The sequence below is a fragment of the Corvus moneduloides genome, chromosome 30 (genome assembly GCF_009650955.1).
Source record: "Corvus moneduloides isolate bCorMon1 chromosome 30, bCorMon1.pri, whole genome shotgun sequence".
In the NCBI taxonomy this organism is placed as follows: Eukaryota; Metazoa; Chordata; class Aves; order Passeriformes; family Corvidae; genus Corvus; species Corvus moneduloides.
Window position 1 is genome coordinate 1,756,428 of NC_045505.1, and position 10,310 is coordinate 1,766,737.

The following is a 10,310-nucleotide window of genomic DNA, read 5'->3' on the forward strand; positions in this document are numbered from 1 at the left end:
GGACCTCCTCCCCGCTAGGGGGCACTCTCTTCTCCCCGAAACGCTCTTCTTCCTGCCCTGGTCTCTGCTCCACTTCCGGCGGCGCCTCACCCCCGCCGCTCATTTCCGCTTCCGGCGTCTCTTTTTCGCTGCCGCCGCCGAGGCCGGGAAAACCGCGCGCGCTCGGGACGCTTCCGGTCCCACTTCCGCTTCCGGTGGGGCAGCCGGGGCCGGCTGAGGGGAGCGAAGCGGCGGCGGCGGCTCCGGGACCTGGACCGAGCCCGGGGCCGGCTGAGGGCAGCGGCGGCGGCTCCGGGGCCTGAACGGCTCCCGGACCCTGCTCCGCTCCCGGACCCTGCTCCTCTCCCTCCCGTTGCCCTCCCGCCGGACCCCGCCGCCGCCGGGCCTTTCCCGGTGCCCATTGCCGCCGGTCGTGCCGGTGCCCGGAGGCGAAGCCCCCGATGAGGATGGAGGCCCGGGAGGCGGTGCGGGCCCGGCCCGGCCCGGCCTTCCCGAGCAAGGTGCGGAGCGGTTCTGGGGGCTCCGGGGGCTCCCTGCTCCCTTTTCCGGCGGGGCTGGAGCTGCCCCGGCTCCTTTCCTCACGGAATTGCAGGAGGAGTTTTTGGGCGAGAATATTTTCGGAGTGTCTGGGACGATTGCCCGCCCCAGGGCGCTCCTCGGACACTCGCGGCCGCGGTTTCTCTGGGAAAACTCAGCCTGAAGACCCCAAAAGTCAAATCCTAAACCCGTTTTTGAGCTTCCCCGGTTTCTGGCGTGGGAATTGCGCGTGGAATTTGCCGGGAGTGGGGAGCCCAAGTGGGGGATCCAGCCCGGGCCCGGAGCTGCCGGCAGAGCTGGGAAATTCAGGATTTGCCCAACAGTTTTTGGGTTCTTCCTGCTGCATTAATTCCTTCCGTAAAATTTGGGAGTTGTGAGTTCTGGGAGTTGTGAACTTCAGGAACTGCGGATTTGGGAGTTAGGAGTTTCAGGAATTGTGACCTTTGGGAGCTGTAAACTTTGGGAATCGTGAATTTTGGGAATTGTGAATTTTAGAAATGATGAACTTCGGGAACGGTGAGTTTTAGGGAGCTGGGAATTTGGGGAATTATTAATTTTAGGAATTGTGAATTTTGGGAAGTATGAACTTTAGGAATTGTGAATTCCTGCCACCATTCCCAACCCAACCCTGGGAGCACCCTCCCCTTTTCCCAGTAATTTTCCTGGATTCCTCCGTGACATTTTCCCACTTCCAACCAAAAAATGAGAATTTTTCCCATCTTTTTTCCCCAGTTTTTCCCCCCCAAACTCAGCAGCTTCTCCTGCCCAGCTGGGAACTCCTCCTGCTCTCTCAGCTACGCCCCAGGTGAGTTTTCCCTTTGGAATTCGGGATTTGGGGCTGTTTTCCCTAAAAACAACCCCTGGAGAGGGGAAATCTGGGGTTTTTTGGGAATTCCCGGTGGTTTTCCCCTCAGAAACTCCTGGTGAGAGATTCCCGGGAGCCAACGGGCAGTGGAGGAGCTCCAAGCCCCGGGGGAGCCGAGCCTCCTTCCTGGAAACCCGGAAAACTTCCAGGTGCGTGTGGCAGATCCCAAATTTCCATGTTTTATTTTATATTTTGGGGGATTTGGGGGGGGGGTATTTGGGATTTTGGGGTTTTCTTTGGGATTTGGGGATTTTTTGGGGGGTTTTACTTTGGGATTTTTTGGAGAGTTTGGTGGGTTTTTTGGGTTTTATTTGGGATTTTGGTTTCTTTGGGGAGGATTTTGGATATTTTTCGCGGGGGGGCTGGGATTCTTGGGGATTATTTTTCTTTTTTGGGGGATTTATTTGGGAGCTTTGGGGGGTTTTAGTTGGAATTTTGGGCATTTCATCTCTCCTTTTGCAGTTTTTTGTGATTTCATTTGGGATTTGAAGCCGATTTTCAAGATTTACAACAAATCTGAGGTGTTTCTCCCTCCTTTCAGCGGGAATTCCGGCACTTTTGTGGGAAAATCCGCCCTCCATGGAGCCTCTTTTCCCCTCAAGCCGGCCCCGAGCCCCTCCTGGAGCCGCCGCAGCCCCAAGAAGGCCCCGCGGCGCTTCCTGAGCGCAGCCGAGGAGGTGACAGGGCTGAGAATGGGGAGAATCCGGGAAAATCCGGGGAAATCCCAGGGATTTGTGGGATGGGGCGAGGGGAGGCGGAGCTGGGGGCGCTGCTGGGGTTAAACGGGAAATTCCTGGCATTTTCCAGCCCTAAACCCCGATTTTCACCCTTAGATCCCAAATACTTGGGATCTTGGTGGGGTTAAACTGAAAATTCCTGGGTTTCTACAGGCCTAAATCCTAATTTTTTGGGAACAGGAGAGATTGAGGCGGCTCTGGGTGCTCGGGTGGGGTTAAACTCAGAATTCCGGGCCTTTCCCACCCCTAAATCCCGATTTTTTTGCGATTTTTCTCAGCGTTGCCTTCGTGGGGTCCCACCAGATCCCTGAATTTGGGGGAAATCCCTCGGGATCAGCAAATTCCAAGGTTTTGAGTGGAGTTTTTTCCGTGGTTTTTCCCCGCAGACGGTGCGGGAAGAGGAGCGGGAGATTTACCGGCAGCTGCTGCAGATGGTGACCGGGAAGAGATTCTCCAGCTCCAAACCCTCCCCCCTGCTCCCCTTCCACCTGTGAGTCCAGAACGTCCCAAAACAATCCCCGAGTCCCAAAGAATCCCCAAATCCCTGTACAAATCCCCAAATCCCTGCCCAAACCCCCAGAAACTCTCCAGAAGCTCTTCCCAAATCCCTGCAAACATCTCCCCAAATCCCCAAATCCCTGCCCAAACCCCAGAAAATCCCCAAAGACCTGCTCAAGTCTCAAAAACTGCCAGAACCCCGAAAAACCCTTCCCAAATCCTAAAAACTCCTAAAACCCCCTGCCCAAATCCCAAAAACTCCTCCCTAATCCCAAAAACCCTTCCCAGTCCCCCAAAACCTCTCCCCAAATCCCAAATCTCCCATTTTTTTCCTCAGGAATTTCCCTGACTGGGTTTTTGTTTTGCAGCTCCCGCTGTCCCCGTTCCGGCCCCTCCTTGCCCCAGGAGGCTCCCAGGGATGATCCCGAGGCGCTGGAAATTCCCAAAATTTCAGGTCCACTCCCACGTCCCCCAGAGCCACCCCGGAATTCCCAAAATCCCCCCCTGGGCCCCTCTCCAGGGTATCCCGGGGGGTTCCAGCCCCAAAATTCCACAGTCCAAGAGCAGCAGGAGGAGCAGGCGGCATCCAGTGCACACACTGAAGGTAAAAATTCCCACAGCACCAGAAAAATCCCAGAAAGTCCCCAAAAACCCCCAAAATCCCAAATAAAACCCCCCAAAGATCCCCCAAATCCCAAAGAGAAAAAAACCAAATCCCAAATAACCCAAACCTTTGGGAAAGGGATTTAAATTTCACAGCCAATTCAAGGTTTTTATTCTGGATCGGGCAGGATTTGGGGTGGGAATCGAGGGGAACAAAATTCCAGGAATTTTTCCCACTTTTAGGGTCGGATTCCGTCATTTTGCTCAAGGTCAAGGATTCCAGGACTCCAGCCCCGAGGTGAGGGGCAGGAAATGGGGGATTTTGGTGGGAATTTGGGGATTTTGCAGATTTTTGGGGAGGTGACAATGGAGAGGGATGGGGTGAGAATTTGGGACATGAGGGAATTCTGGGGAAATTCCGGGATCGCTTCCAACCCTCCTTTCTCCCGTTTTTCCAGCCTCCCCTTTTTCCAGGCTGAGCTATGGATCAAAGAGCTGTGAGTCAATATTCCCTGCTGCCTTTTCCTGGGAATTTTGGGGGTGGAAAAATGAAAATCTTTATTTTTTTTTAATCGATTTTTTCCCATAAAATGTCTGGCTTTTCCCAGGACCAGCGTCTACGATTCCCGAGCCAGGGAGAGGTGGAGGCAAATCGAGGAGCAGAAAGCTCTGGCCCTGCAGCTCCAGAGCCAGGTGAGAATTCCATGGAAATTTCTTGGGATAAGCAACCAGGAAAAGGAGGAAATGTTCCAGATTGGAAATGATGGAAAATCTTGGCACCGGGAGGGTGGTGAGGGCTTGGAAAAGGGCTCAGAATCCATGGAAATGGGGAAAAAAGGGGGATGTGGCCCTTGGGGACAGGGTCACGTGGCTCTGGAAGGATTAATTAGCTGATCCTGGAGATGGTGACCGGGAAGAGATTCTCCTGCTCCAAACCCTCCCCCCTGCTCCCCTTCCACCTGTGAGTCCAGAACGTCCCAAAACAATCCCCGAGTCCCAAAGAATCCCCAAATCCCTGTACAAATCCCAAACCCCCAGAAACTCTCCAGAAGCTCTTCCCAAATCCCTGCAAACATCTCCCCAGATCCCTGCCCAAACCCCAGAAAATCCCCAAAGACCTGCTCAAGTCTCAAAACCTGCCCGAACCCCAAAACCCCTATTGCTCCTAAACGCTTCTTTTCCCCGATCCGAGACGAGCCTGTGAGGAGGATGGCTGGGCTCTGATCCCAAATCCCCAATCCCAAATGGGCTCTGATCCCAAATCCCCAATCCCAAATGTGCCGTCCCCCAGCGCCTCCAGGAGCGGCAGCGCTCGGGGCAGGAGCTGGTGGAGCTGCAGCTGCGGGTGCCCCTGGAGAAGGAGATCCCGGTGACGGCGGCGCCGCAGGGGCCCGAGCGCGGCCGGGAGCCCGAGGGCGACGAGGAATTCCCGGAGATCACCGAGGTGGGGCCAGGATCCTGAGAAACCGGAGCGTTCCGGGAATTCCTGGGATTGGGGCACGGGAGCAGGGCTGTGCTCCCCCTTCCCACTGGGTTCTTGTAGGGAATTCATGGTGCAAGGGGCAAAAAGGGAATTTGGGGTTCCATCCTTGGGGATTTGGGGTTCCATCCTTGGGGATTTGGGGTTACATCCTTGGGAATTTGGGGTTCCATCCTTGGGGATTTGGGGTTACATCCTGTGGAATTTGGGGGTTACATCCTTGGGGATTTGGGGGTTACATCCTTGGGGATTTGGGGTTACATCCTGAGGAATTTGGGGTTACATCCTGTGGAATTTGGGGGTTACATCCTGAGGAATTTGGGGTTACATCCTTGGGGATTTGGGGTTACATCCTGAGGGATTTGGGGTTACATCCTTGGGGATTTGGGGTTACATCCTTGGAGATTTGGGGGTTACATCCTGTGGAATTTGGGGGTTACATCCTTGGGGATTTGGGGTTACATCCTGAGGGATTTGGGGTTACATCCTGAGGGATTTGGGGTTACATCCTTGGGGATTTGGGGTTACATCCTTGGGGATTTGGGGATGAGGAAGAGCAGGAATTTTCTTTGCCCTTCCTGCAGGAAGCGGAGAAGGAAATCGAGCCCCGCTCCCTCTTCCCATTCAATTTTTGTCGGGAATTTATCCTTCAAGGGGCAAAGGATCAACCTGTCCTATCCTTTTGTAGGGAGTTGATTTTCAAGGAGGAAAGGATGAATTTGGGGGTTAAACCCTTGGGGATTTGGGGTCAGGAAAAGCAGGAATTTTCCTTCCCCTTCGGGCAGGAAATGGAGAAGGAAATCAAGAGCCTTTTCCGAGGAGGGAACCAGGACGAGGTGCTGAGCGAGGCTTTCCGGCTCACCATCACCAGGAAGGACATCCAGACCCTCAACAACCTCAACTGGCTCAACGATGAGGTAAAAACCCCCAAAATTCCCATTTGCCACCCATTTCCGGCAGCTTGGAGCAGGAAAATGGATGGGTTTGGTGCTGGGAGTGGATTTGTGGGTTGGGATTCCCACCCCGGAGCAAAAACTCCATTTCAGAGGGGAAAGTTCTGAAAAACGAAAAGAATTGATATTTCTGTGGGGAATGAATGCTGGTGGGAGGGTGGGATTGACGTGAGCAGGGAAAACAACAAGTGAATCTTAAATGCAGACTTAAACAAAGGCAGATTCCTAAAAATCCTTGGATTTTTGGAAGGTTTTAATGCCTTAGAGCTGGGATTTTTGAAGGTTTTACCGCAAATCCCCCTTTTTTGGGGGGTTTGTTCCCTAATTTTACACAGGGCCACAAATCCCAACTTCCCATAAAAAAAATTCAAAAATATCTAGAAAAAATTTAAAATCCTGGCTGTTTTTCCCTTTTTTTGTCCCAGATCATCAATTTCTACATGAATTTGCTGATGGAGAGGAGCAAGGAGAAGGATTTGCCTGCAGTCCACGCCTTCAACACCTTTTTCTTCACCAAATTAAAGACTGCAGGGTACCAGGCTGTGAAAAGATGGACAAAAAAAGTGGATATCTTCTCCGTGGATCTTCTCCTGGTGCCCATCCACCTGGGAGTGCACTGGTGCCTGGCCGTGAGTGCTTGGATTATCCCTGAAAATCCTCGCTTCGGGATTTGAGGCCCAAAATTTCTTGGTTTTGAGGGATGCTGAGGGGAAAAATTTGAACTTGTGGTTCAAATGAAAGCCCTAAAGTGAAATACAAAGGTGGGAGCAGTTTTGTGTGGGGCTTTTAGACCTTAAATTCAGCTTGAAGGTCATTTTAGGGAATTGATTCCCTTGGGAAGATCTGATTTCCCCGTTCCCACCAACTCCTGCTGCCACAGGATCTTTTTAAAAAGAGATTTAGGCCACAGATATTTCACTTTTCCCCCCTCCTTTGTCCCCTCCCCTCCCCCTGGCTCCTGGGATCCTGCAGGGATTTTCAGCTCCTTTAGCAAAAACCTCCTTGCTTTATGAATTGCTGCTGAAATTATTAGTGAGTGCCATGGAAAAGAGTTAATTCCCACCAGAAATGGGGTGGGAATGGGGAAGGAAAACACCAAAAACCATCCAGGTTTGGGGCCTTCAGAGGTGGGCAAAACTTTGTAAAAAAAATAGTACTTAATGAATAATATTAACTATAAATAACAGAAAAATAATACTGGAGGCTGATTGAGACATTCAGGGGGTAAAAAACACAGCAGGAAACGGGGATTTTGGGGGGGAAATCCTCTGGTGGGAAAGAATCTGAGGGTTTTTTTGCTGGCAGGGAGAATTCTGGAAATTTTTTTGCCCTTTTTTCAGGAGTTTTTCTCTGTGCAGGTGGTGGACTTCAGGAAAAAAACCATCACCTACTACGATTCCATGGGGGGGATCAACAGCGAGGCCTGCAGGATCCTGCTGTGAGTGGAATCCTCCCCTCGGGGCTGTTCCCGGAGCAAATCCCAGTCCTGCTTCCCTGGCCTTGGAAGGAACCACTGGGCCCCTCTTTGGCTCCCGTTGGGGTCATTTTTGGCCCCTTTTAGGGCCATTTTTGCTCCCTTTTTCAGGCTCATTCTCCCCTTCCAGGACCTGGAAAATTCCTGCTCTTCCCTGGAATTCTGGCCCACAAATCCCAGGAATTCTCTCCCTGTTTTTTTTTTTTTCCATGAGATTTGGCCTCTCCTGATACAATTTTAGATTCTTTGGGGATTAATCTGTAAATCCCAACCCAGAATCTTTGGGAATGGGCCAGACAGAGAAAAAACCTCAGAATTCCTGGTTTTCCATGAATTCCAGCTTTTCCTGCTCCCTTTCCCGCAGGCAGTACCTGAAACAGGAAAGTTTGGATAAGAAAAGGAAGGAATTCGACACCAATGGATGGGCCCTGCTAAGCAAGAAGAGCCAGGTTTGGACACCCCAAAATTCCCAAAAAAACGTGGGATTTCCTTGGATTCCCCACCCGTTCCGGGCCCTTTTTTCTTCAGGGATTCCTGGGGAGAAAAGGAGGCAGCAAATCCCAAATCTTGGGAGAGGGTATTTTCCACAGGGATGGGATCAAGGGGAAGGAAGGGTTTAGGTGGGATTTGGGGAAGGTTGGAACACAAAAAATCCTGGAATTCTGGGACCTTTCCAGTTTTTCCAGCAGGAGATTCCACTGGAATTTCCCTCAGATTTCACTGGAATTTCAGGGATTTTTGGGATTGCCCTGGCCCTGGGGGTTTGGGAGCTGCAAGAACTTGGGAATGTTGGGAATTTGGGAATGCTGTCCCATAATCGAGGTTATTCCTGGAGGCTGGGAATCCGAAAAAAAGGGGGAATTCCTTGGGGGGGGCGGGGGGGGGGGGAGAAATGGGATAAATTTGGCTGAGTTTTCCCCAGATTCCGCTGGAATTTCGGGGATTATGGGGATTCTCCCAGCCCTGGGGGCCTGGCAGTTGGGGCGCTGTGGGAATTTGGGAATGCTGAGTCCCGTTTCCCGCAGGAGATCCCGCAGCAGATGAACGGCAGCGACTGCGGGATGTTCGCCTGCCGCTACGCCGAGTGCATCTCCAAGGACAAACCCATCAACTTCACCCAGGTACCGGCAATTCCCGCCCGCTGCCCGACTGCCAGGGCTGCCCCTTCCCGCAGCCCCGTTCCCGCGGCTCCCAGGGCCCCCAGCGCCAGGAAAATCCCCCGAACCCCTGGAATTCCAGCAAGGTTTTGGGGAAATCCGAAATTTCTCCCCCAGTTCCTGTGGTCTTTCCCCCGGGAAGATCCCAAATGGCTCCTGATTGTGGGACAGCATTCCCGGATCCCAACATTCCCAAATTCCCTCCACTCCCACCCCCCAGGGCCAGGAAAACCCCAAAATCCCAGCAAAATCTGGGATACATTCCACCATGTTTTGCCTGAATCCCAAGAAATTCCCACTTTTTCCCCCATTCTCACAACCCCAAAGCCCCAAATTTCCCCCATTTTCCCCAGTTTTCCATGGAAAAAAAGCAGGAATCTGTCCCTAGCTGAGCAAACCCTGACTCAAATTCCCATTTTTCCTCCCCAAATTCCCGAAGCAACACATGCCCTACTTCCGGAAGAGGATGGCCTGGGAAATCCTGCACAGGAAGCTCCTCTGATGCTGGAAAAATCCTGAAATTCCACGGATTTGGATCAGAAAAATCCCGGGATTCTCCTCGGGACGCAGCCAAGGAACTCCGGGTCCTGCTCTTCCCAAAAAAACCCCCTGGGTTTGGGGGGAATAGAAAAGTTTGGAAGCACAGTTGGGATTTTTTGGAGGTTTTTTCCCTCTTTTTTGCGATTCCAGGATGGATTTTCCCACCTTTCTGGCTGCTGGGATGGGGGAGATTTGGGAATTTTGGGCTTTTTGGAGCTAGATTTTTGGGAAAAGGGAGGCGCTTCCGTGGATTTGGGTTGGGAAAATCCGGATTTGGGAAAAGCGAGGGAAGGCTTTGGTTCTGAAGGGAACTTCTGGAAATCATTCCCATTTTTTTCCACCTCATTCCCAAAGTTTGGGGATTTTATCCATGGGAAAACCTGGATTGGGAACCCTGGGAATAAGTCCTGCTTAAATCCCTTTTTTTCCCAATTTTTCTTCCCAAATTCCCTCTTTTCAGCACAGTTTTTTCTGGGATGAAGCTCCGGAATGCCGGAATTCCTCCGGATTTATTCCCAAACTTCGCATTTCCGAGGGATAAACCCCAAAACCTGAGCAAAATCCTGGATTTTTGGGGAATTTTTGAGAATTTTCGCCTCCCTTTGGAGCTGCTTCATCCCCGCAGCTCCCGTTGCTTTTTCCAGCTGCTTTTCCCACTTTTTCCTGGAAAAAAACCCTCCCAAATCCCAGGAACTGCAGCAACGACAGGAAAAGCTCCAAAATCCTGGGAATTCCTTCAATTTTTCCCCAAAAAACCAGGATTTATCTGGGGAGCTTTTCCAAAAAAAAAAAAAAGGGATTTTGAGGCCTTTCCCTGGATTAATTTATTCCTGATTTTTTTTGGAGCTTCCCAAGCCTCTGGATCTGCTGTTCCTGGTGGAAAAGAAGATTTTTAAGAAGAAAAGTGGGAAAAAATCCCAAATTTTTGTATTTTCCCTCTCCCATGGGAGCAGGGAATTTTTTCTATTTTTCCCAAGCTGGGAGCCGAGGTTTTGTACTGAATTCCCAAATTTTTGGAGCCCTTTTTCCTGGTTTTTCCTGGCCCTTTGTGTCCCTTTGTCTCAAACCAGGACAGATCCTAAATTCCCGCCCGTTTTATACCGGATTCGTTTCCTACTTTTTTTATCTTTTATTGGAATTAAAGCTCTGGGAAAAAAACCTAGAATTGTGGAATTTTCCTGCTTTTTGTTCTCCTTGGGTGGGAATCCCGGGAAAAGGGGTTGGGGTCGTTCATCCTCAGCCAGAGAAATCAGGGAAAGTGCCCCAACATTTCGGAAGAATGCTCCAAAATCCAGAAAAAATGATTCAAAATTCAAGAAAAATGCCCCAAAATCCTGGCAAGTGGCTCCGTGGCCACCAGAGAATTCCAGGGATCATTTATTGCCACCCAATTTTTGGGATCAATCGCCCTATTCCAGGGATTTTCAGGTCACCTTGGCTTTTCTTCCTCTTTTCCGGATCCTCAT

At 51.2% G+C, this 10,310-nt stretch overlaps 1 protein-coding gene across 1 annotated transcript; it reads left to right on the forward strand.

Annotated features, from left to right (window-relative positions):
- The first annotated feature begins 241 nt into the window (after positions 1 to 241).
- SENP1 (SUMO specific peptidase 1) lies at positions 242 to 10,009 on the forward strand. The gene is made up of 16 exons (XM_032094099.1): positions 242 to 500; positions 1,270 to 1,342; positions 1,452 to 1,551; positions 1,944 to 2,079; positions 2,526 to 2,629; positions 3,006 to 3,241; positions 3,484 to 3,538; positions 3,699 to 3,737; positions 3,849 to 3,933; positions 4,532 to 4,684; positions 5,506 to 5,637; positions 6,099 to 6,302; positions 7,032 to 7,111; positions 7,512 to 7,596; positions 8,173 to 8,268; positions 8,744 to 10,009. The coding sequence occupies exons 1-16, from the start codon at positions 441 to 443 to the stop codon at positions 8,804 to 8,806; spliced, it is 1,701 nt and encodes a 566-aa protein (XP_031949990.1). The 5' UTR covers positions 242 to 440; the 3' UTR covers positions 8,807 to 10,009.
- The last annotated feature ends 301 nt before the right edge of the window (positions 10,010 to 10,310 follow it).

Bases quoted from the DNA above. Each gene is read 5' to 3' on its own strand.
- SENP1 (XM_032094099.1), top strand. From the start codon at position 441: ATGAGGATGGAGGCCCGGGAGGCGGTGCGGGCCCGGCCCGGCCCGGCC. The intron at 501-1,269 runs GTGCGGAGCGGT...TTTTTTCCCCAG, and splicing joins GCCCGGCCTTCCCGAGCAAG to TTTTTCCCCCCCAAACTCAG. The intron at 7,597-8,172 runs GTTTGGACACCC...CGTTTCCCGCAG, and splicing joins TGCTAAGCAAGAAGAGCCAG to GAGATCCCGCAGCAGATGAA.